The 27579-nt window shown below is 45.5% G+C and overlaps 1 protein-coding gene across 6 annotated transcripts in view; it reads left to right on the forward strand.

Moving 5' to 3' along the window:
- Nucleotides 1–27579, forward strand: part of ABL2 (ABL proto-oncogene 2, non-receptor tyrosine kinase) — a 43010-nt gene that overhangs the window by 4950 nt on the left and 10481 nt on the right. For 3 of the 6 annotated variants that reach the window (XM_075616587.1, XM_075616592.1, XM_075616589.1), the window contains exons 2-3: nucleotides 26509–26679; nucleotides 27227–27522. In XM_075616587.1, coding sequence (XP_075472702.1) covers nucleotides 26509–26679; nucleotides 27227–27522 — 467 coding nt within the window. Of the gene's footprint in view, nucleotides 1–24426; nucleotides 24620–26508; nucleotides 26680–27226; nucleotides 27523–27579 lie in introns of those variants that run through there. The other 3 variants (XM_075616590.1, XM_075616591.1, XM_075616588.1) reach the window with 3 other exon arrangements.

Here is a 27579-nt window from a genome sequence, read left to right on the forward strand (position 1 = left end):
GTACTCGCACCACGTACAACTAGCTCTGTGATGGTCGACTAAAATAATTCCCACCATAATCAGAGTTCACCCACTGGAAATCTGAAATACAGTGAGAGAGAGGAGTTCCGAAGCTGTATCTTAGGCTGAGTCCATAGGACAGTCAGCGCTGAGCCGTGCGGACGCTCCGCGACGAGCCCCGTCATCCTCAATGAGGATGTCTTGAGAGGGGGCTCCCGCGAGCGTCCGCAGGCGTGCTGAGGCGCAGGGATTTTCAGCCAGCAGTAGAACCTGCTTCTGAGCGCGCTGTCGGCTGAAAACCTCCAATCAGAGCGAAGCAGCGTCAACGTCACGGCGCCGTGACATTGACGTCGGCGCTTCGCGGGCTATTGGCCCAGTGACGTCAGTGCCCCGCCTCCCGATCGCGCACGCTGGCTCGTCTGCTAGGTCATGCAATCGCTCCTGATTGCGCAGACGAGCGTCAGCGCGGAGGAGCACGACTCCCCCCTCTATGGACGCAGCCTAAGATGAGACAGACAAGCCTGCGGTATGGTTCAGGCAATTAGTAGCTATATTTCAAGCTTTGTGGCACCCCAGAAGAGAAGATTAGGGTGGATGCTGGAAGGGGTCTAGACAAAGGTAGAAGCAAAAGGGATTTCCAGGTGGAAACAGCATTACTTCTGTTTAGTGACCTACTTCTGATTTGCTTGTATTTAGTCAACATCCATAAAATAAATGTTCTTTAGAATGAAGGAATGAGGCCGCAGATTCATTGTTGAAAATTGTGTATTCTACTGTTTGCGCCCAGGGCCTAAGAAACGAGTTCTTTATACTATTAAAAGGTTACTCATGGAGGATGCAACACAGTCGCCTGGCAGGAGGCCATGGCATTTTCTGTCTGCAATGCCTATGCCGCAGAGATGGGTACCAGTACACCAGGCCAGAGAGCTCTGTAACACTCGCCCATATCCTACAGAAGTAGCACAACTTATTGTTGCCGGCACCAGGGCAAGCTGTGTGACATATACAATGTCGCACAGCATGATCTCCTGAGACACGGCTTTAATTAATCTTTTTCAGCTGCGGCTCCAGAGACAAGTTGTGATACATCTGTAGTTGTGCCCTGCATGGTACATGCGGTTTAATGCCTGCGGTGCAGGGGGTCTGCAGGAAAGGGTTAATTTGCACTGCTCAAATGTCGACAATTGTTTCTAAAATCCTCAATGTTCAGGGACTTTCCTGCTGTCAGGCATATAAATATCCTCCTCTTCCCAAACTGTTTGCAGCAAAAAGCAACAGACCTGTCCGTATACTTGTTTTAGGGAATGATCTTATCCTACTGTATAATGTGTATGTAATAAATATGGGAGAAGCAGCAGAAGGCCTGTATTCTAAATGTAAGCCAGGTATATGTCAATTCCATGGGCACAGATTCCCATATACTGAGTCATTTACCATATCCCATAAAAATTTATCAGAACAGCGCATCAAATCAGTACGAGTCCAAAACATAAGAGTCCAGGGATATTAAAGGAAACCAGGAAGGTACTCCATGAGGCCGCGACTATAGTGCCTGCGCGCGCCACGAACAAAAGGCCCAGACCTCTGAGGCAGACCATAGAGCGGGCGACCAAGCGCGAATGCGCGCGCGATTCTCGGCCAGACAAATGTCTTTAACGCGCGACGGCCGGGTCACATGCGCAGTTCAGCCAATGAGGGCAAACCGCTCACGTGACGTCACGGCCACGTCTGCGTCGCCTCCCGATATCATCCAGCCTCGGTGCATGTTTCGCGTGCGTGACGCGCTCGGTCGCGCGTGCGGGCACTATAATCGCGGCGTAAGGGGACAACGTTTCGAGACTGCTTAGGCGCTTCTTCTTCAAGCCCATTCCCAAAAAAAACAAAAAATGTAGTACTCTCCTCTATCTGGTTCTGGTGTCATCAAAGCACTCTGTCTCCCTGTGCTGAAGCTGTTCCTGAAAGGGATTCCTCCACCTGGGCATTGTGGGGTCACCCCTTATCTCTGTGCAGCATTTACTACAGTCCCTTCATTTTGTGTTGTCTGACCCCACTTATCTAATATCTTTTAGGGAATTGTTTGTCAGACTCCCTGACTTCAGTCCGCACCTCTGCTCACTTCTTCAGCGCAACCTCCCGATTATGAGGTTGTCTTATTCATATAAAGGCAGATATTTTTTAAAAATCACTTTGGAAAGTTGATCACGATTTATGTTTGTAAACTTTGTATCCCAAAGTTAAGTGTAGACTTTTACTGACTTTATTTTTGCTTTATAATTGCTCCATCTGCTAATTGGCAGAGTGTAATACCGTAAACCCGTTTATTTCTGCACTTGAGGTAACAAGGTTGACAAGCGATTTAGGGAAATGTTATTTAAAAAATACCTATGCTTATCTTTATTAAACACCTTGGTTTAAACCATTAACACCTCTGCGAGAGTGGCTGGGAGCGAAGGGGTTAAACCTATGCCATCCTTGAGTTCACTCATGCCCAGTTGTACTGCACCTTCTATTTGTGTGAAACAAGACGGGTTTCTTTATAAGGCATCCTAGTGGAGAAGGAGCGGCTCAGTGAGTAAAGACACTGACTGGCACTGTGTTTGAAGCAGGGGAGCCTGGTTCAGTTCCCGATGTCGGCGCCTTGTGACCTTGGGCAAGTCACTTTATCTCCCTGTGCCTCAGGCACCAGCAACATAGATTGTAAACTCATGCCTGCAAAATGTCTCTACGTAAAACTAGCACCGCTATACAAGAACATGCTATTATTATTATGTATGTATATCTTTATATAGTGCTGACGCTGTTGCAGACAATGAATTATAATACAATATTATAATACAATAATACAATAAGCACAGCTAAATCAGACAACAGGAGAGTTTACAATCTAAGTGGTATGTTGGGACTTAGACAGCAGGTGAGGGAATAAGTGCAGTAGATGGCAGTGTTTGGCCACAATGGTTGGGTGTGGGACAGTAAACATGACTGCAGGCTATGGGGACGCTTCTTTTGCAATGTTTTTAGGTTGGTGGCTATTAAATTAGATGGGTTACCACCATTAGCAGGGAAAGAGGTGGCAGGGAGGTGTGGGCGAGAGCAGGTGTATTTGGTCCTGGATTAGGAGAGAGATCCCCAGCAGCAAGAAGAGCAGAGATGAATAGAGGATTTGTGGGGTTGCTTTTTATTGAGGGGTGTGTACATAATGATGCAGTATCTGGACATATGGATAGAAAGGGAGTGGGGAAGTTGGGGAGAGAACAGAAAAGTTTACGAAGGAGTGAGAAAATGGCAAACAGAAAAAGCAATAGGGAGGGCATAATGAGACGTAGGAGGAGAAAGTTCCCAGGTATTGGAGGGTAAGGCTGCGGCCCCGCTAGCGCTGAGCGGGCGGTGCTTAGCGAGGTGTGTGTGTGTGTATATATATATATATATATGTATGCGGGTATGCGCGTGCACACGCGATGCGCTTGGGTAAATACATTTTTTTTACGTTCCCGCTCGCTCAATATTCGGCAATGCCGCCCCCCTCCCCCCGTGCGCGAGCAGACGCAGGACACCCGCCACGCATGCTTTGAGCGCCGCCGCAGCCTAAGGCGTGTAATATAGTGCGCGTGCGTGCGTCAATTAGAATTGGCTGTGTCCAGGCCTGGCGTTCTATACTTCAGCCGTGCGCGTGGCAGATCACAGCAAATACGTGAAAATTTATATTTTTGCGCTGCTGCCGCGCCACGTGACGCTGGCAAGCCAATCGCAGCACGGCTATCGCTGTTACGTCTATAGCTACGCCCCCTAGCCGTGCACGCCACCGCTTACAGCACGGGAGCGCAAACTTTTCCAGCTGCGGCCCCCTGTGTGGCCTGTGCCGAAGCTCTGCCCCCCCCCCCACTCATACCTTAGTCGCGTGACGTCGGGGCACGTGACCCACGGCGTCATTTGATGCCGGTGACGTCACATGGCCCCATGGTTACCATGGAGATGCGTCACAGCGTCTGAATCCCGGTAAGTTGTTGTGTTGTTTTTTTTTTGCAGAGGCCTCACGCGATCTCCCGGCATTAATTTAAATGCCGGGGGGAAGAGCGCGGGACCTCTGCAACAGCCCGCAGTTTGCGCACCGCTGGCTTACAGCATATAAACGAAATGCACGCCATGTGCATGCGCCACGCTGGGTACGCGGCTGTACGCGCACCAGCACCTACTATATAACAAGCCTAAGAAGAGTAGGACTTGAAAGAGAAGGTGTATAGATCAGGCTTGGCAGGGCAGTGTAGCACTGAAGATTAAGCAGCAGCTTAGAAACGGAGTGTATAGATGTGTGCAAATTGCCAGAGCATTTAGGAAGCCAAGTTCTCACAGTTGCCGGATTGTTGTTTAAGTGCAGAGTCCAGTTCTTGTATTATCCACCTTCATCTTCAACTCCAATATTAACTCCAGACACTTCATATCTGACACTTAAGATGTTGGACTGCACCTTTTATTTGTGTGATACAAGACAGGCATCTTTCTCAAAGCCAGGGTAATGAATCTGTACTGGAGGTGTTTCCAGTAAGCAATGGTTTAATAATCAACACTCCATGGAGAAATTCATTAGGGGTGTCTTTGAATTGGTTCTCTTTACTGCTCTGTTGTCTAAAAGGACTATTTAAAGACTGTTGTACATAACAGGCATATTGTAGTGATGTACCGAGTACCCGGAATTACCCGGCGGATTTTCAGCTACCCGGAAATTACCCGGACCCGGCAAGTGGGCCCGGCGCCGGGTGGGTAATGTCGGGGTTAGCTGAAAAATACATCATTACCTGCTGTCAGCGACGGAAGGCGAGGAGGAAGCCCGCGGCGACAGCTAGGCAGGTCAGCAGAGGTGTTCAGCCCGCGCGGGAGCTGCAGGACTCCATAGCAGTGTGAGCTGGGGAACCATGTGACCGGAGCAGAAGCATTCCTATTGGACAGCCGGCTGTGCCAACCGGGTACCCAACCGGGTAGATCAATTGATTTTGACCGGGTACCCGTTACCTGTTTTTTTTTTTTAAGTAGGACCCGGTCCAACACTATCATATTGTTGTGTTGGATTGGCAAAGTGTACAAATGCTATATATTTCTTGGAAGTAAAGACTTACAATAGCCATTCTACCCTGTCAATTTTCCTGCTTTCAAACACCACTTTATTTGCTTAAATATAATGCTGCATAACAGGAAATAAATACACAATTATTTCCACAACCACAAGGGTTTGCTATCTGTGTTAATGTGTTTTTTAAATTACTGCTATAAAGCATATGTGATTGGACAGACATTGTCCTACACATGTAGCAGACGTTATTGCACCGTTAACGCGACGTATCGTGTTAACGCTGACGTGTTATGTGACGTTGCAAACACATTGTAGCCCATGCGTTAACGTTTTTCCTGTCTTGTGTGTGCTACTTCTCTTTAACAGGGACAGTAACGTTTGCCGCTTCTGTACTTCACAAGCCGGTACCTTAACACAGGGGAGCGCAAACTTTTTGTGCTGCGCCCCCCTGTCACTCTGCCCCCGGCTCTCGCGCCCCCCTGCCTACCTTCTTTCGCGGCAGATGCCGCTGCTTGGGCGTGTGACGTCAGGTCACATGGTGCCCCGGCGTCCATTGACGCCGCGTTGCCATGGCGACGCAACACAGCCGGCTGAATCCCGGTAAGTAAATAGTTGCAGGGGCCTCACCCGATTCCCCGGCATTTAATTTAAATGCCTGGGGGAAGAGCGCGGGGCCTCTGCAACTGCCCGCGCCCCCCCAGCACAATCTCCCGCCCCCCCTGGGGGTTGCGCCCCCCACTTTGCGCACCGCTGCCTTAACAGACACATGCTTAACCAGTTTAAAGGAATGGGAAGTAACGCCAGTCCTCAGGGGCCACCAACAGGTCACATTTTCAGGATATCCCTGCTTCAGCACAGGTGGCTCAGTCAAAGAGAGTTGAGGGATATACGGAAAACCTGACCTGTTGTTGGTCCTTGAGACTGGAGTTGACATCGTTGATGTGGAGTAATAGGTAGCGAGAGAACTAAGGCGGTGGCATGTTACACACTAAATGGAGCCGACTGACACCCCAAAAAAAAAAAATCTAATCTATCTATATATCTCGCATACAAATATTACTTGTGAGCACATTCACATGTCTTAGGCCTCGGTCCCGCTGCGCTCGTTGGCGCGGGCGGCGGGTCGCGAGTTCCCCACCAGCAGGGGAATCCTCGCGAGCTGGTCCCGGTCCCCACTGGCTGCACAGAGCACTACACGCTGTAGCGCGTCAGCCGCTGGAGACACCAGAGAATGGTGTTTTCTAGCTTTGACGCGTGACGTGTGTGGCTGTGAGCCAATGGGGAGGGGAGGCTGCGGGAGGAGGAGAGGCTTCGGGGAGCGGGGAGGAGTGTGGAGTGAAAGCAGGTGAGTGCCTTTCTCTGTGTGTGTGTCTGAGTGCCTGTGTGTGTGTGTATGTGTCTGAGTGCGTGAGTGCCTGTCTGTGTGTGTGTGTGCCCGAGTGCCTGCCTCTGTCTGTGTGTGTGTGTGTGTATGAGTGCGTGAGTGCCTGCCTGTGTGTGCGCGCGCGTGTGTGTGTATGAGTGCGTGAGTGCCTGCCTGTGTGTGTGTGTGTGTGTGTGTGTGTGGGTGTGTGTGTGTGTGTGTGCGCGTGTATGAATGAGTGCCTGCGTGTGTGTGTTTAAACTTACCTTCCAGCCCGAGTCCGTGGAGGGAGGGGGGGGAGAGTAGCGGGTCCCTCCGCTCAAGCCACGCCCCCCCTCCCTGTCAAACCGCCCACCTCCCGCCCACCTCCCGATCAAACCTCCCACCTCCCGCCCACCTCCCGATCAAACCTCCCACCTCCCGCCCACCTCCCGCTCCGGCTCCCGCTCCCTACAGACCGCAGATCGCGGTCTGTGTATCTCAGCGCACCGCCTGTCAGCAGCGCAGGTGCGCTGACTCTGGGAGCGGGGCCTTAGCCTATGACAGGTCTGTAACCCTGCTTTTCGCCATTATCACCTAGTGCTTCCACTGCAGCAAGGGATTCTGGGAAATGACATGCTGTGACACCTTTTGTCTCATTATAATAATCTGACATATATTTTAAATAACTTTAAAATGATACATTTCCCATGGTAAACAAACTAATTGGAGCCTTTAACCATTTATTTAATGTATTTTGGGGATCACACTGCTTGGCAGTCCTCAAAGATATGTTTTTGCTCTGTTCTGCGTTTGCATAGTAATTATGATTCCACCATTCGTGAAACACACAAACATTAATAGTTGGTATGATTGAAAATCTGTGTTCCCAGAGAAACGTATCCCGTTCATTTTTCACAAAATACAAAGTAGTAGTACTAAGTGAAACTGCTACTTTTTTAAGTGTAGTTGATTTCTTTCTAAGGAAATGTCAAGGAGGGGAAAAGAATAATGATTACCAGTCAGGTAAACGGTAAACCTATAAACCTATCCTAATGGTAAATTATCAGTCATCTCTAATCCCACTAACCCACATTCCAGGAGATACAAAAACAGGAAACCACTTAACTATGTCACAAATTCGCCCATATATGAAATAATCTATCACAAGTACGTCAAATGGTGCAAAGTCATACGATCAACATTATTACTGCATCTGATGACAGGGTTGGTACCCCGACACTGGTCTAGGACATTTGCTTGAGACTATTTCACCGCGCCCAAATGGCCGCCGGCGCTTCGCAGCAACTCCGACGCTAGAAGATGCCGCCGCCGGCCACATCGGCGCTAAGGTAAGTGCCTTGCCCTCAGCTTAAGAAGCGGATCGGCTTTGGTGGCGGGGTGTGTCGCAGCAAAACAAATGTCCTATTCCGCCTGATGCATCATATTGACGCCTCACTTTGGTTATTCTGCTCATGTCTGGGTATGGTTTGGCATCTCTCATTATTTTGTATCAATAGTGGTGATATATATATATATATATATATATATATATATATATATATATATTTGTTACAGCGAGTTATGTTTTCTTGGTATACCAATTTATATGGTCCAAAACAATGTAAGCAGCTGATGAATGGATGAGCGGTTTCTAGCTGAAACACTGGGCTGGTTTAGGAATATTGTGCATTTCAGGTCTCTGTTGCAGGGAAGGAGGAGATTTCTTGACACATTCTCATCTATAGATCAATAGATCTTCAGCAGTGATGAGCGGAGATGCTGTTTTCTTATTGAACTTCTCTACATATCTCTGAAAAACACTGCTCTAGAACTTTTATTTCCAAACACTGTTCCCCGGGCCTCCCTAAAGGTTCCCTGCAATTTTCTGGTCATTTGAAAATTGGACCAAATACAGAAGAATTTACAATGCACCTGATCTCAGACGCGCTATTAGAGAGGGTTGGGGTTCCTTACAATGCATCTGATATCAGACATATTAGAGAGGGTTGGGGTTCCTTACAATGCATCTGATATCAGACATATTAGAGAGGGTTGGGGTTCCTTACAATGCATCTGATATCAGACATATTAGAGAGGGTTGGGGTTCCTTACAATGCATCTGATATCAGACATATTAGAGAGGGTTGGGATTCCTGACAATGCATCTGATCTCAGACGCGCTATTAGAGAGGGTTGGGGTTCCTTACAATGCATCTGATATCAGACATATTAGAGAGGGTTGGGGTTCCTTACAATGCATCTGATCTCAGACTCGCTATTAGAGAGGGTTGGGGTCCCTTACAATGCATCTGATATCAGTTTGGAGTTCTGCAGAATTTCACAATATAACCAACAAAAGGTTAGACAAAAAATGGTCTAGGTCATTCATTCTCGACTAGGAAGTCACGGGGCCCTGACGTGTCACGGTCTTGTACCAAGTGTGTGAGAAGGATAGAAACCAAGAGGCAAAACAACATAATTATCATTTCTATTGTAAACCCCTTGTTGTAACAGTATATTCTAGTGTTGTAATATAATTATAAGTCTTTCATAGTCTGTGTGCGGCGATGTGGAATTATGTACTGAGTAACAGAAAATGAGTAAATAGATGAATACATTGACTTAAGTCAACCTGAAAGAAGGTTAATTAAATGTAATTCGGACATGAAGCACTGAGTAAGTATAAAGGTGTTTACACACAGGCCTATTTCAACATTCAGTGATGGTTATTGTTGTGCAAAGAATGTTCTGTCACTGGCTTAGGATACCGCCCTATTAAAATAGAAAAAAAAACATTTCCCCCCCTCCTCAAAAAAAAAAAAAAAAAATATATCGTTATATGATGGTTCATCTTTTCACCTGTTTATTTCTCTGTTACCATGACAACCTCTTGGCTTAAAGCGTAGGAATGTCAGCGGCCATTTTAAACTCCCAGTTAGACCTTTTCTGCAATTGATCTTTCCAGCATTCAAGTACAGTGTGTGTGTGTGTGTGTGTGTGTGTGTGTGTGTGTGTGTGTGTGTGTGTGTGTGTGTGTGTGTGTGTGTGTGTGTTAGTTAAAACCAGACGCAAAATAATTTAGCAATGGTAAGAAGTTGATGTTTTTATGGTGATTAGAGCCAGTTGCTGCTTCATCGGGTTATAACATATATACACAACCTGCCATTCGCTTCCTTATAAAAAAAAAAAGAACCGTTTTATTCCTCGTTTCCTTTAAGACAGGTGTAATTAAACTTTTGCTCTGTTCTGCTTGTAATGTCTTTATGATGCCCTCGTTACACACGGAACCGCCGTGCCAATTGCAAATGTACTTGTAGATTTATTTAGAATCCAACAGTCTTGCCACAAAAGCAATTGGATTGGGATCATTTAATCCCTTCCAAACGACTTGTTACCATGGAAACATTGCTTTTGAAGACGTTTCAGAAAGATTAAAAATATTAATACTTTTTAGATTCTGTTTAAAAGGTGTCAGCGAGCCTTTATTTAACCCATTCATCGTATTACTTGAGTGCTACATCTGAAGTCGGTCGCACTGGTTTTTATTTGCACCTGTTACATGGACTTCAATGCAGTCTCATTGAAAAAGCACCATTATTTTTATTTTTTTATGTATTTTCTGTGCAGAACCTGGCCTCTAATTTGAGTCCTTGGAAGTTTATATATCTGCAGGTAATTTGCATAGCAATATACTGCACATCTCCAGTAAGCGAGGGGGGCGAGAGGCAGCTCCCACAGTTTGCACTCCTTGTGATGGTCCGTATCTCTGGTTGCCACGGTTACCTTCTTGTAAGCTGGGCCGGGCCGGTCGCCAGCCGCTGCTCTGGCAGTGTGAGCAGCTCACACATTCCGTGCGGCCCTGGGGCTGCGGTGGTGTTGTGCGTCTGACAACGTAGTAAGTGTCCTGGCTCCTGCTGGCAGGGCCCTCGCACCCCCTGAGAGGGATGCACATAACACTTGCCAGAATTGCTGTGCATTTTTGTAGCATTCTTCATCTGAAATAGCTTTACAGCCAGTAGTCTGCGTGTGATGACACTAGAAGGTACGGAGAACCATTGCAATTTGTTTTACATACCAGGAATACCAATATTACAAATCCACTTATTTATTTTTTTTTTTTTTTTTTACTTAAATTTTTATTAAACATTTTTTTTCATACAAAAGAAAAATTAACAAAACATATAACATATAAAAGGGGGGATAGGGGAGGGGGGGGAAGGGATAGCATTTGTAAAAATATAGCATTGTACACAACAATTTAACTGTCACATATATCACTCTGTTCCAAGTATTCTAATCTATGTATGGGGATATACCTGCATGGCGAAACCAAGGAGCCCAAATCTCAGAGAATTGTGAGGTCGAGCCATTCAGATAGGCTGAGAGTTTTTCCATATAAACTATATGCCAAATTTTATTGTTTATTTGGTTTAAGGATGGGGGGGCAGGTTGTTTCCAATTTTTGGCAATTGTACACCGTGTAGCATTTAACATTTGGGTTAGTACTCTAGCTTTTTTTCGGGGAATATTGGCTATTGGCTTGCCTAACAATATATATACTGGGTCATGTGGGACAGTGATATCTAGGATCTTGTGTATTAAGGTGAACACTTCTGTCCAAGTTTGTTGGATTTTGGGACATGACCAGAATATATGCAGAATATCCCCAACTTCGCCACAACCACGCCAGCATAGTGGGGAGACCCCTGGGAGAAAAGAGTGCAGTCTGGCAGGAGTCATGTACCATCTGTATATTAACTTGTAAATATTCTCTTTTATTACAACGCACGATGAATTTTTGGAGGCAGCTTCCCAGATGTCTTTCCAAATATCGAGATCTATACAGACATTAAGATCTTTTTCCCAGGATACCATATAGTTATCGGGGGTTTGGTTGCTCTTGATAGAGGATAAACTTTGATATACTCTGGAGGTAATGCCCTTCATATGGGGCTGGTGTAGACACCAGTCTTCAAATAAAGTCAAAGCCTGGGGTTGACCTGATTTGTAGACTGATTGGATATAATGCCTAACCTGGAGAAATCTGAAAAAGTCGGCCGTGGGGATGTCATAATTCGTTTGTAAAGAAGCGAATGGGGGGACTTTCCCTTGAGTGAGAATATCCTTGACTCTCGTGAGTCCTTTTTGAACCCAGGTATGGGAGAGTGGGTTTTCTGTGTAAAAAGGAAGGGAGGGGTCCGAGAATAGGGGTTGCATGAGGGAAGGGGAACCAGTTAGTTGAAACTTGGATTTGAGGGAGTCCCAAAGATTACAGGCAAAGGATATCACCGGGTTCTTGAGACTCTCGGGTGGTCTAGACTTTTTGTTGAGCCAGAGAAGATTTTTTATTTTGCATGGGGAACAGATCAAATCCTCTATCTCGACCCACCTCCTTTCGGTTGGGTTTGAATGCCAGCTAACAAGTTGCCCTAATTGAGCTGCTCTATAGTAGTTTTGTAAGTTCGGAAGAGCTAAGCCTCCTTCTAATTTGGACTTATAAAGAATATCTTTGCGGACTCTAGGTCGCCTGTTTTGCCAGACAAATTTCAAAATTTTCTTCTGAATATTGTTTAGATCTTTCTGACAGATTTTAACCGGGAGGGTTTGGAAGAGGTAGAGGAGTCGAGGTAAAATGTTCATTTTAATAGTGGTTATTCTCCCAAACCAGGATATTATATATGGGTTCCAATTGGCTAAGTCCTTGACTATCTGCTCAAAAAAGGGTTTAAAATTTGCGTTGTATAGGGTCGAATAATGTTTTGTTAGTTGCACCCCTAGATATTTAATATGGTTCGCATTCCATTTAAAGTCAAAATTTAGTTGGAGTAATTTTACTAATTCTTTAGGGAGGTTTAAACTAAGGGCCATGGATTTGGAATGATTAATTTTATAACCTGAAAGTGAGCCGAATTCTGATAATACATGGAAAAGGTTAGGGAGGGATGTGAGGGGTTTTGAAAGTGTCAATAGAATATCGTCCGCAAAAAGAGCTATTTTGAATTCTTCCTGGCCAACAGAAATACCCGCAATATTGGGGTTCATCCTTATCTGGCATGCTAATGGTTCTATGGCTAAGGCAAACAATAAAGGTGAGAGCGGACAACCCTGCCTGGTTCCATTTAATATTGGAAAGGGGTCAGACAGAGAGCTGTTCGTCCTTACAGTGGCCGTTGGTGTGGAGTATAGTGTGTTTATACTATTTAAAATTTTGGCTGTGAATCCCATCTGCGAAAGCGTAGCTGACATAAACTGCCAATCTAATCGATCGAACGCTTTTTCAGCGTCTAAAGAAAGTAATAGAGATGGGCACTTCGTGAGATTTGCTACGTGTATTAGATTCACTGTCCTCCTTGTGTTATCAAGGGCTTGTCTGCCCAGGACAAACCCCACCTGGTCCGGATGAATCAATTTAGGGAGGATACTATTTAATCTATTGGCCAGAATCTTTGCGTATAGTTTTAAATCTGTATTTAATAGCGAAATAGGTCTGTAGCTAGAGCACAGTAGGGGATCTTTCCCCTCTTTGGGGATTACCACTATGGTAGCTTGAAGCATGTCTCTAGGAGGGGGTGCGCCTAGTGTCATCTCATTGAAGACTTTGGTAAGAAATGGGAGGAGAGTTGTGGAATATTTCTTGTAATAAAGATTAGAGAATCCATCCGGACCAGGGGCCTTCCCAATTTTCAGGGATTTTATTGCTTCCATAATTTCCAGGGGCTCTATAGTTTTTTCAAGGTTTGTGATGTCGTTTGGGTCTAGAGTAGGGAGTCGGCATTTTGCTAGATAATTTCGAATTTTTATTGCTCTTTTCTCTTTAGCCGAGTCTCCCACTGGGCCTGGTAGATTGTAAAGGGATGTGTAGTAGTCCCTAAATGCATCGCTTATGATTTTGGGGTTGTGAGATACTGAGCCATTTTTAGTGTAGATGTTGTGAATTTTAGCCTTAGCTTGTTTTTGCTTTAATTTGCGTGCCAACATTCTATCTGCTTTATTACTTTTTTCATAGTACTTCTGTTGGCTCCATCTTATAGCTCTTTCTGCGTTTGACACTAACAAAAGGTTTAGTTCGCCCCTCACTGAGATTATCTGCCTATAATTTTTCCGAGATGGATTTGACTTGTGGGTAGATTCTAGTTCTGATAATTTTTGTGTTAGTGTTTCAATTTGTTTTGTTTTTTCTTTTTTTTTCTGAGAAGCCAGGGCAATCAGTTTGCCTCTTATCACTGATTTGTGGGCCTCCCAAAGGGTAAAAGAGGAAACCTCTGGGGTATTGTTTAATTCAAAGTATTGGGCCAGTTCTTTTTCTATTAGTTGGAGATTTTGTGGGTTCAGTAGTAGGGATTCATTCAGGGACCACGACCTTGTTTTATTTTTGGACGTGAGGCCAGCCAATTTGGTTATAAGCGTAGAGTGGTCTGACCAAGCAGAGGGGGCAATTACTGCTGAGGAAATATTATTGCTAATTTGTTGGTCTATTAGGATATAGTCAATTCGAGAATAGCTATTATGGGGGTGAGAGAAAAAGGAGAAATCCTTTACATTGCTATTGACTAATCTCCAGGAGTCTACCAACAATAGATCCTTGGTCATAGATACAAGTCCCCGAGTGGGGGGGGCTATTTTTTGTGGCGGGGGGGGACTGGGAGATTTATCTAGATTTGGGTCCATAATTGCGTTTAGATCTCCTGCTAAAATTAAAAGACCTTTCTGGACAGAGAGAATTAAATTTGTTAGTTCCTGGAAAAAGGACTCTTGATTTTCATTGGGGGCATAGGTGTTGACTATTGTTATATCAGTGGAGTCCAGTGACCCTGTAATAATTAGAATTCTCCCAGCGTGATCATTTTTAATTTTGTCTACTTTGAAGTTTAAATTTTTATGGAAAAGTGTTGCTACGCCATTTTTTTTCGTGGGAGCTGATGAGTGGTAGATTAGGGGGTAGTCATTGCTGAACAGCAGCGACTGATCCTCTTTTTTCAAATGAGTTTCTTGTAGCAAGATTATATCTCCTGCCAGTCTTTTGGCTTCCGAGAGAGCAATACGTCTCTTTCGGGGGGTGTTTAAGCCCTTGGTGTTTTGGGATATTATATTAATCGGCATGGTAGTGGTTCAAGGTTCTATAATACAAATGAACAGAGTGATAACTTACATACAGCTGAAGAGTCGGTACATCCGTCTTTGGAAACAATCTGGTATGGGAACATATACAACGAGAGATATACATATTATTACATGGTAGTGGCAAATGCTTGCAAAACTTGGAGGAGGGGAGGGATAGAGAGGGAGGGGAGGGGTAAACCGAGGACCCCGGCTTCCAAACATTGTTTGGGGGGACCAGCCATGGTAGGACCTGTGGTGCAAGTCTCTCGCACTCACAGGTTAAATGAACGTGAGGGGGGCGGGCAGTGGCCCAGCGGCTTGACGTCGCAGTGCTCCGTTGTTTAGGAGCTAAACTTTCGAAGAGGGAAAACAAAATCACCCCATAGAGTACGGGGTGGGTTGTGTGTGTGATCTTACACATCAGGGAAGTAAAAGCAAGAATGGGGGGCATTAAACGTTATAACTGTTTACAGCAACATGTCTTTTCTCAATTTTAAAGGCATTGAGTAGGGTTGACTGGCAACTATAGTTTGGCAGACTCTGCATTCGTATTTTACAGGGGGAGAGGGATAAATAACATGGAAAAATTACCTAAAACGTAACCTTTAATATTTTAACCTGTAATAGAGAATTGGTAGCTGAACTTTTGGAGACCAATTCTATTATAGACAACATATAAACTTATATTACAAATACAATTTTGTCTAGAAAACAGTTCCAAACAAACATTGTATGTCAGTCCTTTTAAGTGTTCGGGTTAGTTCAAACTGATTGTCCAACTTTGAATGATTCGAACTTGTGGGTAACTTGGGAGAATAGTTTCACTATGAACAAGGAAATAACCTAGATTTTGGGACTTGTCGTGGTCATTGTGGCTTGACCGAGTTGGTCGATGTGTTCCAGGTACCTCAAATGTTGGTTAGATTTTAGGTGGGTTACTGGAGTGGGCCACGTCTCGGTGAGTACCTTAAGTCCAGACCACGTTGTGGCTTGTCTGCCATCTTAAATGGGTGTTAAATAAGTATCCAGCTCTAGTTCTTCAAGTGGGTTGGGTCTTTGCTCGCCCAGAGGTTGGTGTTTTCACCCATGCCTGGCGTTGTGCCTTAGGTGAATGACGAGGCTTTTGAGAGGCCTCCGGATCCTCTGGTTCGAGTAAGCCCAATGATCGTAGTTTTTCCTCACCTTCTTCAGGTGAGAGTAGGATGTACATCGTCTCTTGATGAGTGAACAAAATTTTGCACGGGAAACCCCAGCGATAGCGGATTTTATTGTTCCGCAGTGAGTTGGTGATCTGCGTGAACATTCTCCGTTTATTCAGCGTGGTTTGAGCCAAGTCCGGGAAGATGAGGAGTGGAACATTATCCTGCTCTATCTTTGGGGTGGTTCTAGCGGCTCTCAGTATTTCTTCTTTAATACGGAAATAGTGTAGGCGAGTGATCACATCTCGTGGCTTTGCTGGGTCTAGGCCTTTCGGCCTAGGAAGCCTATGGGCTCTGTCCATCTGAAGTTTTTCATCCGATGTTTCGGGTAGCAGGGACATGAAAAGCCGAGTGAGATAAGCATCCAATTGGGCATTGTCCACTTCTTCCGGGATACCTCTGATCCGCAGGTTATTGCGTCTTGACCGGTTCTCCGTATCTTCCAGTTTTTCGAAGATAGTTTTGACTTGAGTTTTTAATTCCTCGATGTCTCGCATTTGGGTCTCCTGTGCAAGGGCGGTGTTATCCACTTTCTCCTCCAAGTCCACAATGCGGTCACCTATGGACGCAATCTCCTCTCTGATGCTGCGGCGGAAGCTCTGCATCTCAGAGTGGAAAGAGCTTTTTAGTTCTTGTACAAACCCCATCATTTCTTTGCGGGTAAGTGGAGCGTCCGTCTCTTCTCCAGAGTCTAGATCTGAATCTGCGTCTCCGCCTGCGGTAGACGCTTCTTGATCTTTGGTATTTTGTTTTTTGAAGAAAAGGGATGCCTCACGTCTGGCCACCGGTTTTTTTTGTTTAGTGGATGGCATGTTTGTTGTTTTTTCTTGGTAAGTTTTTTGACTTTGAATAGAGCTGAATATATTTAGGTGATGTAGCACAAAAAAAAAAAAAAAAAAAAAAGAGAAAAGTTAAATTGGAATAAGCCCCCTCATTCCTATGGAGACCTGATCACACAAACATTGGAAGCGGTTCCATGGTTGCTTTTAATTGAGCCTTTGTTCCATGTGATCTTGCTCTCCCCCTTCTCATCTGGGCCGATTTTAGAGACTGTACTGGGCCCAGTGGAAAGTTAATGGAGGATGTTGGGACTCCCAGTGAAAATGGTTTGTAGGGGAGGGAGAGTGGGTGAATTTTCATTAACACTTTCTTCCAGCTCTTTATTTTCAGTGTCACTTTATCTTTTATTTACTTAAATGCAGTTTGTGCTGTTTGGGAGGAGCAAGGTGGCCGCCAACCATCTCTTAACAGTGTCTGTGTTGGTTGGGTGGACCAAGATGGCCGCCGGCTACTCCCAGCACTGATGTGCCAGATGGGTGAACCAAGATGGCCGCCGGCTACTCCCAGCAGTGATGTGCCAGATGGGTGAACCAAGATGGCCGCCGGCCACCACTCAAACAGGGCTGCGCTGAGTGGTAAGTCTTCCCCCCTCTGGGTGGATCGTCCCCCCCTTCCTCCCACGGAGCTCACAGGGCCCTGGAGCCACAAGGGAAGGCACCCACTCCGGTTCCGCCGCGCCTCCGATCGGCAGCTGTCGGCGCCTCACACTTTAGCCGGCGCCATCTTGCTACTCCGGCAGGGCACGGGCGTGTGGGGATAAGTTTATTAGAGAGGGTTATGTGAGGGGGGGGCGAGCGGCGACCCCCCGACTGCAACGGCGCACCTCCGCCTAGATCGGTGAAGCGCAGGGACACCCCTTACCTCCTTCCGTGAGTCCGGAATCGGCTGTTTCTAATGCAGCCTCCCGGTCCCGGCGGCCATCTTGGGATCAGCTTGGAGGCAGAGGGGGAACCTGCGATCGATTTGGCAGCCGCGGGGCCAGTTCCAATTACGCTGGGGAGAGCCCAAAGGTGTTGTAACTTGTGCCACACCGTGGCAAGTGTGTTTTGGGGTGTCTTGCCTCCCGATCTTCGGGTTTGATCGGATATAGGTGTCGGTTTCCTTAGGAGCAGAGCAAGCTGCGACTAGCACGCTCAGACCCCTGGCCACGCCCCTCCCACTTATTTATTTTAAAGGAGGGTTTACGCCTTTTTTTTTCTTTCTAAAATAAGATCATAGGAGCTTTGCCCCAATCTTTAGCATTTTTTTTAATTGTGCACAGAACGAATACTTTTTTCTAAGCGATTTTGATCATTGTTAACACCACTGTTTCGCGTAATCTATGTTTTGAATCCCACTGGCCGTAGACAAATTTCTATAAATTTCTATAAATGGGTTCTTCACACTCCTGTGACGAATTAGCTAGCGTGTGTGCGCGCGTAGGTGTGTATATATATATTACACGCACACATTCACACGCACACATTCACACGCACACATTCACACGCACACGTACACACACGTACACACATGCACACACACGCACACACGCATACACACGTACACACACACACGTACACACACACACGTACACACACACACGTACACACACGTACACACACACACACACATGTACACACACACACGTACACACACACATACACATAAACACACACACACTGTCAGTTTTCCAGATGACCGTTTAATGGATACTTGCAAGCATGCTATTTCATGTTGCTTGCTGCATGCATTTGTCATGTGCTCTTGACCTGCCCCTCCTTATTGCCTCGTTCAGCCTCTCCGTATGATTGCCCTCTCCTCTCTTCCCTTGAGCTTCAGTAGACCAGTGTTTTTCAACCGGGCATCCCTAAAGTGTTTCCTACTATTTTCAAGTCCTTTGAAAATTGTACCAAATACAGAAGAATTTACCATAGAATTAATCCATCTGATCGCAGACACTATTAGAGAGGGTTGGGGTTCCTTACAATGTATCTGATCTCAGACACGCTATTGGAGACGGTTGGGGTTCCTTACCGCATCTGAGATCAGATGCATTGTATTAGAGCAGGGGGGGCGCAAACTTTTTTCCCTGCGCCCCCTAACCCCCACTTACCTGCGTTATGACGTCACGTTGCCATAGCAACGTGTCGTCACATGACCTCGCAGCGTCATTTTGACGCTGCGTTGCCATGGCGACGCAGGAAGGAAGCCGCCGGAGCCTAGGTAAGTAAAGGTTTATAGAGGCCCTGCAGCTCCCCCAGCACTTAATTTAAGTGCCTTCGGGAAGCGCGCGGGGCCTCTGTAAACCCCGCGCCCCCCCGCCGGCAGTCTCGCGCCCCCCCCCCCTGGGGGTCGCGCCCCCCAGTTTGCGCACCGCTGTATTAGAGTGTTGTGGTTCCTTAGGCTGTGCTTATAGTGCCGACGTCACGGCAAAACAAATGTATGGTTGTCGTCGCGTGCACTTATAGTAGAAGCGGCACGATGGAGCAGCGGCTTGGTCTCGATCGCTGGAAGTCAATTTGATTTTTCCAGCGACCGCAGCGTGACGTCACCGGCACTATAAGCTCAGCCTAACAATGCATCTGATCTCAAACGCGCTATTTGAGAGGGTTGGGGATCCTAACAATGCATCTGATCTCAAACGCGCTATTTGAGAGGGTTGGGGTTCCTTACAATGTATCTGATCTCAGATGCGCTATTTGAGAGGGTTGGGGTTCCTTACAATGTATCTGATCTCAGATGCGCTATTTGAGAGGGTTGGGGTTCCTTACAATGCATCTGATCTCAGACGTGCAATTAGAGAGGGTTGGGGATCCTGACAATGTATCTGATCTCAGAGTTGCTATTAGAGAGGGTTGGGGTTCCTTACAATGTATCTGATCTCAGACGTGCAATTAGAGAGGGTTGGGGATCCTTACAATGTACAGGCATACCCCGGTTTAAGTACACTCACTTAAAGTACACTCGCGAGTAAGTACATCTCGCTCAATAGGCAAATGGCAGCTCGCGCATGCGCCAGTCAGCACGTCCTGAACAGCAATACCAGCTCCCTACCTGTACCGAAGGTGTGCGCAAGCGGGGAGACTATAGAGCCTGTTACACATGCCTTATTTACATCAGTTATGCACGTATATGACGATTACAGTACATGCATCGATAAGTGGGAAAAAGGTAGTGCTTCACTTTAAGTACATTTTCACTTTCCATACATTCTCTGGTCCCATTGCGTACGTTAATGTGGGGTATGCCTGTATCTGATCTCAGAGTTGCTATTAGAGAGGGTTGGGGTTCCTTACAATGCATCTGATCTCAGACGCGCTATTAGAGAGGGTTGGGGTTTTGCAGAATTTCACAATATAATGATAGGGTTCCTTAACCAAAAAAAGTTGAAAACCACTGCAGTAATCGAACCAACTAGGAGCATATTAAGAATAGCAAACAGCACTGCAAATTCTGCAAAGATATTATTATTATTGTGTATTTGTAAAGCGCCAACATGTTCCATAGCGCTGTACCATAGGGAAGTATATAGATTTGATCATTACATTAACAGTTACAAGCAAATATGGACAAGCAGATGCAATGAGGGCCCTGCAACTGGGACAATGTTGAAACCAAAAAGTGGCTGCTCATTGTGGGATGGAGTGTATCTCGGGCTGGAGTATGGTCTACCCCAGCAGCTGATCACATTAAGATAAGGGGCTTTACCAGAGCGCATTACACCTGTCGCCACGTGGCGAAGAACCCACAGGAAATGCAGCAACTGCAATCAATAAGCCTGTGTAGCTGAGTTAATGCAGGGCATGCATGGACATGTTGAGTGTGGCAAGTGACCTTTTCTTCTGGCTAGTTGAGATTGATTTCATGTCCTGGATATAGGCATGATGTAATTTATTTATTGACAAGCCTGTAAAAATGATTGGTACAGGAAGTTTGTACATCAATTATTGTGGTACAGAACATGGCTGATAATAGCTGTAGTAGGGTTTGCTGGCACCTAGGCTTATGGTTATAATGCTGCATAGGATACCAAGGTTCTCACGGCTTGTAGTCTAACATGCAGTGTGCAGTAAATGCAGTACTCGCCTCTTGCAAATGTCCCGTTAACAAAATTGGCATCACTAAAGCATGAGCACAAGCCATGTATGAAGTGTGTGGTAGGTGTCAGCTGTGATTTAAATTGTTTTCTCAGACATGGAGGACTTTGATTTAGACCCCAGCAAGACACTAGTTGAGACCATTTCAGACAATAGCTGAAATGTTTTCTGTGTATATATAGAATATGCGCCGATTCTATATTTGTTTTTCTTCAAATAAAATAGTTATATGTATATACACATTATGTCTTTAGAGGAAGAGACCTCATTGTCTACTACACCATTACTTTTATCCTTCCTCCCCCTCTGCCTGGGCACACACTGCTTGTTGTACCCCATACAGGTTTCAAAGATGTAATCTGTTTCCTACATTAACCCTGCTCAGTCTGCTGCTGCCCCTTTCAGTATTAGGCAAGCATTAAACGGCATGCTTTGGAGGCCCTCTGACACTCTCCCCTTGGGCACCAGTTGCATTGAGAGGTTGAGTCACTGCAGGGGCAGGAGGAAGTGACCACACATACGTTTGTTCAGTGGCTTCTGGTGTCTGAGCTGCTGCTTCCTCTTCTGATTTAGTTTTTTTTCTTTTGTTAAAGAACAATCTCAAGGGCCCGGACCGATGTGGAGTTGAGAGCATAAATCTGTGCGAAAGCGAACATGTATAGTCGCCACAGCTCTGCCAGTGCACCACGTTCTGCTGTGCAGTTCCCACTGATATTTCAGTGCTGCTTTCCAACACACTTTCGGTACAAGTCATCCGTATAGTGTAGCAAGCACTAATATAGCAATTCTCCTTGTAATAACACTAGGCAAGCCGCTTTGCTGTCTGCTTCAGGCAGCGATAATGTGGTTTCAAACATAAAGGTAAGAATTCATTCCAACACATATCTCTGCTAGTACCTAGATCAGGGTTGGGTCACCAACAGACTAGGTTTTAAGGATTTCCCTGTATCAGCAGGGATTGAGCCACTTGGGCTGAAATGGATATCTGTAAAACCTGGCCTGTTGGTGGGCCTTGAGGACTAGAGTTGCTCACCCCTGACTTAGATCCTAACCCGGAGCACGGCAGCATTGCCCTCCCACGAACACCGTGCAGCATCAAATTCTTTTATTCCTGACCCTAACGACGCAGCACTGCTAATGCATGTAATCCTTCCCTTCTGAACCCATTGCTGCACATGCGCTGATCCTCCACACACTAGTTGTTGTACCTCCACCTTGCCCTGCAATTGCAAGTGATCATTTAGTACTTCTCTGTATGCATGCTTTATTGCACTTTTAGTGCGTGCCTCTATTCTAAGCTTTAGTACCTTTCTTTCTACTCAGTCTAGTACGGAAATACAGCTATGTTGCTGCTGAGCATTCGTTCATCACCCCAACACCTCCGGAATTCCAATCGGGGCTTTTCAGTATATTTTGTTGTCAAATGATAACTAGATGTAACAAAATATAGAAAACCGTTTGGCAGTAAAAGAAAATAGTTTGGTAAAAGTTTGAAACGCAAGTGAAACCGCAACAGTGTAATAATAATTAAAAAATATATATATTATATTTTCCCGTAAACTACGATGTGCTGTTTACGAGAATCAAAAAATATCCTTCATGTTAGTCAGTGTGTATTTAGTAAGGGAAATGTAATTTAGTATAGTTCTTCTATGGGTAGTTCCCAGAGCTGGTGCAGTGACTGTTCTTTGTCTCGCTGTGATGCTGGCAGGGTCTCTGCCAGCTGTTGCATGCCTGGGTGTGTCACAGCGACAGCTGGGCCACTTGTACTGCCCTGTCCATGTCAACACAAGTGATAGAGCGCAGATGCATGTGCAGGTTTCCAGCTCAACAATGCCAAACCAGCTGTTGTCCGGCTCTCCCGGAAGTGTGGGCAATGTCTGGTTTAATGGCAAATGTGCGGGTTCTGCAATGTGGGATTAACAGAGTGGCCTGGAAATCCTTCTAATCCTCCCCAAGCACCTGCCCCCTCTCTTCCAAAAGACGCGCAGCACAAGAGCTGTGAGGTCTTAGTTTCTCAAGTAGCGTTTACTTCTCTGAAGCAAAACCCAGGGCTATTGATATATAAGGACAAGTCAGCCAGCAAGTTGCTTATGACTCTGCCCACAGAGAGCTTACTTGTTTAAGCCCAGTGGTTAGCAATACACAGGGTTACAACCTGTGCCCATACTCTTAAAGATGCCCAGTTCCCCTCTCACCAAGAAATGTTGGCGCCTCTAACTCAAATAGAAGATTTGCTCCAATTTACTTTACTTAGTATGATATAGATACCTCAAAGTTTGGTAGAGAAGGTGTTACACTCTTGAGTGCTTTAAGTTTATTACAAACCCATTGTCTGTTTATGTAATTACTTTATTTCATATAGCGCTTTTCTCCCAATGGTACTCAAAACGCTTCACAATTACAGTATAGTGCGCAGTAAGGAGCATTGTACATAGGTATTTTACAGACACAGTCCCTGCCCCACAGCGCTTACAATGTATGTTTTTGGTGCCTGGGGCACAGGGAGATAGTCACTTATCAGACACAAAGAACACTGTATGTAGCAAAGACACTATACATACAGATAAGGCCCTATATGATGCACTCAAGATCTGAGGGAGAGAGCGTACCCTACTGAATTTGCAGTACAAAGGAGAGAGTCTGGACCAAGTAGTGATGTAAATAGTGTTTATTAAAATACTTTATTAAGGAAATACTAATAAAAATAAGATGGTACCAGTAAATGTAGTGAGTAAAGTAAACTGAAAATGTTTAGGTGCTGATGCCCCGTAGGGGGTCTCTGTTTGGCAGATTGCCAAATGTAGTCCAAATGAGACTAAAACATCAGCGCAGTGAGAAACCAGAAGCACGGATTCCCAATGCCAAATGTAACATGGCTGCTTCTGGTAAATGACGTCACTGGATCGCTTAAAGGTCATAGCACTCACAATAAGCACTAGTGTGTAATTGAATAAATAACACCTAACATGTAAAGCCTCACATAAATATGTAGTATACTGTAAAAGCAATGAAAAATGAGGGCAACAGTGTGGTGTGATAAACAAGTGTAAGGTAATTGTAAGCCCATACACTGACTAAATAACACACAAGTGCATGCTTGCAGTGTTTGCCACTAAGGTAAGTGGACAAAACACTTGGATATGTAGCTAAATAAGCAAAATAGGAGAACCCCACATGAACTGACCCTGAGCGTCAGTAACTACACACAGGGACAGGAGATGAAAAATGGTAAATCCCTACACACATCTTTTGTCTCCGAGATAGTCACTTGCCCAATGTCACAAGGAGCTGACACCGGGAATTGAACCAGGCTCCCCTAATCCAAACTCCGTGTCGCTATTTTCAGTCCGTGTCTTTACTCACTGAGTCATGTTTTTAGCCCAAGGGAATTTCAGCATCTATGTTGCCTACCACTTTAACTGTGATCCATTGGGGCATGTAACACATTGTAATGGAATGTGTTGCGTCTGACACTAAAAACGGTAATTTGCCTGAATTCCTAGAGATGCTTCCCAAGTCTAATCCTGAAGCTGCTGAGGCAGGAAGAGCTGCGGGTCGGGCATGCTTGTTATTCCTCTGGAGCATGGCATCTGTCTTGTAGACTTCCCTCATTTGTCTGCCTTCCATATGGTGATGCTAAGGGACATGTATGATTCCTGTCTGAAACCAAGCTTGGCTCTCCACTCTGAAAGCACACCCCAGACCAGCATCATTACACAACAACTGGTGTTACAAGCCGCTGCCTGTAACTTGACTCCAAACCTCTGCGTCTGACTCCACCCACCCCTTCAGATTCCTCATCCATGCCAGCTCCTTCCTGTCGGTACAGACAGATCCACCATCAATGCCACAGTGTTAGCTGGCTCTGTCTCCTCGGTCATGATACTTGGCCCTGTCTTGTTCCCTCTCGGTGCTTTGGATGGAAAGGGGCACATGATCAGCACATCATCTTGGGACAAAGCCACCCGGCGCAATGCGTTCTTCAGCTCAGGTACTGTTTGGGGAGCACCGTGGTTGAGTATATCAGAGAAATTCATTGCAAGCTTTGATATATTTTAATAAATTAACAAGGGAAGTGTGTGTGTTTGTACACCAGAAGTTTCTTATCGAGACAGTGGCTTTGCTGTCAGTTTGTGGGGTCTGTTAATTTTCTTGTTTTACTCTGCCAGAGCTAATTAATCCAGTGTACAGATTAGTGCAGATTAATGTGGAGCTGCCTTGTTGAAGACTCTGTTCTTGTTCTTTAGTTATGCTCTTCTCTATGCTCTTCTCTATGCTCTTCTCTATGCTCTTCTCTATGCTCTTCTCTATGCTCTAATACTTTGGGACTCCCTCGTACTCCTAACCCACCCCTATGGGATCCTTTTTTTGTTCAATGCAGTGAAAGATATTGCATGTGAGTATAATAGGATAAGACCATTCAATATTAGGATAAAAAATGAACGCCCATGTAAAGGGGTTCTAAGAAATTGCTTTGTCTGCCTAGACCTGGTGTGATCACAGGGTCCATGTGAAACCTATGGATGGTGCAATAGTTGATTGCATTTCATAGTCTTGTTGCAGGTTGTCATACCTTCTGTATTAAACAGTTTTTTATTCCTCAAGTTTACATGAGCTTTCAAGATCCCAGAAGTCTGTCCTTCAGAAGAGATTCTTCTTTACAACTGAACACTACTCTTTGTGGTCTGGAAAGCTCATGGAAAACATTTTGAAGGAATGACCTGGCTGGAAGAAAGCCGTAAAGTCTTGATTATTTTGGAAGAAGACACGTACACCGTCTGTTTTTAGAACACCGCGCCGATGATGTGATGTGCAAGAAAATAAGGGCCGTCTATTGGTTAGGGAAAGGAGTCTGGAAACCTGGGACCTTGTTTTCTGCTTTTGTTTGTGAGCTTATTTATATCTGTGGTTTTTGACACCCGTCTCTCTGCCACTGTCTATCTATTCTCATACAGCATGGCTTCCTCTTTTAGCATCCCAGTAGTCTAGAATCCTGCTCAGCGTTTGGATTGGGGGCATTCCCTACATTACAGTCACATACAGTCACTGAGTCGGGAGCCCTGATGTCCCTGTAGTCTGGCTTCACACCACATGCTGGAGCTCTCCAGCAGCAGGCGGTGTAATGTTTCATGTTACTGTGGGTTGGGGTTAAGTACTTGTCTGGAGATCTTCGACTTCCCTGTTACATGGACGATATATGAATGGGCCAAAATACGCTGCCAGGTGGAAATTTGGAGAAACTCTTACCACCTGTTCAAACTATTAATTGCATTTTGTTCACAATACAAATGAAAGCACAGTGCTGTGCCCGGTTTGTAGTTTGGGAACCTCAGAATAGCTAATAAATATAATTTCTTTTTTTTTTTAATTCTTTTTTTTTCCCCCTCAGTTAAGATATTTTTTTAGGCTTACAGAAATGAAGGAAAAAATAAATGTATAACCAGAGCATGTATACACTCTTAAACTGTGCTTACAAACAATATGGCATGTAATGAACAAATCAAATTGGCTATAAAGGTAAATAAAAATACTTTGCCACACAGCTGGCTTACTGTAAAGTATTTATTGTGACAGGATTTGCATTTATCTACGTCAAGATCCATCATGATTTCATCATAGATTTTTATTAATCCAGACCTCTAGTACAGGGCTGGCCAACTCCTGTCCTCAAGGGCCACCAGGTTTTCCAGATGTCCCTGTGCTGAAGCAGGGATATCCTGAAAACCTGAGCTGTTAGTTGCCCTTGAGGACTGGAGTTGGCCATTCCTGCTCTAGTTGGAAACTCTGCCTTGAGCTGCTAGCAGTAGTTGTAGTGCCCTGAAAGTCTTATTCTGTAAATGTGTGACACAGCTTCACTTACCCCCTCCTTGCTTTTCCCAGAAGCTCTGCACCGTCCCTATGGCAGCGACTCGGAACCACAGGCCCTCAATGACGCCATCCGCTGGAGCTCCAAAGAGAACCTGCTTGGAGCCATCGAGAGCGACCCCAACCTGTTCCTCGCCCTTTATGACTTTGTGGCTAGCGGTGACAACACGCTGAGCATCACGAAAGGTGCGCAGGCAAGGGGGCAGCATAATCAGAGGCCTGCTTTCATGTTTGTTACCGGCCTTGTAGCAGGGGAAATGGCAGAGGAATTATGCTGTAGTGGGGGTGTGAGGGGGGCTATAGCATTGTAGTAACTAGTGGAAGAAAAAAAGGGAAATGTGCAGGTCCCTCTAGTTTTGAGAGGGGTGAATGAAGCAATGTTTTTTAGTTTGCTGAAGTAATTAATGAGCTAACGGGTAATACTGGAGAAAATACCTGCCGTCTACCGTGTTGTCGTCAATACTCAGCATGGCCCCCTAATGGTGAGTGCAGTGCTCTGCAGGATCTCCTTGTAGTGGGAATGTTAATGGAGAGGTGCTTTTGTCACGGTGCTGATGGAATGTAGTGCTTTACGTATCCCTATTATACTGAGTGTAGCATTACCAAAGCAATTCTTGTTGCCATACCTCTAGTAGTGGAAGAATAGCGAGTGAAGCTCTGCATGCTCATCTATTAGTGGAAGGAGTGATGTCAATTAAGTGCATATTCCATTTTGTTTCCCTTTTTCTATTAGGAGAGAAGCTGCGTGTCCTGTGCTACAACCAGAATGGGGAATGGTGCGAGGTGCTGTCTAAGAACGGGCAGGGCTGGGTGCCCAGTAATTACATCACTCCGGTCAACAGCCTGGAGAAGCACTCCTGGTACCACGGCCCTGTTTCTCGCAGCGCAGCAGAGTACCTGCTCAGCAGCCTTATCAATGGCAGCTTCCTGGTGCGCGAGAGTGAGAGCAGCCCCGGCCAGCTGTCTATTTCCCTACGCTACGAGGGCCGCGTCTACCACTACCGCATCAACACGGCCTCTGACGGCAAGGTGAGAAGGTGGAGGCGTCTGCCATTGTACACTGGGTAAATGAGGCATGGGGTGGGT

Source organism: Ascaphus truei, chromosome 10 (assembly GCF_040206685.1).
Source record: "Ascaphus truei isolate aAscTru1 chromosome 10, aAscTru1.hap1, whole genome shotgun sequence".
In the NCBI taxonomy this organism is placed as follows: Eukaryota; Metazoa; Chordata; class Amphibia; order Anura; family Ascaphidae; genus Ascaphus; species Ascaphus truei.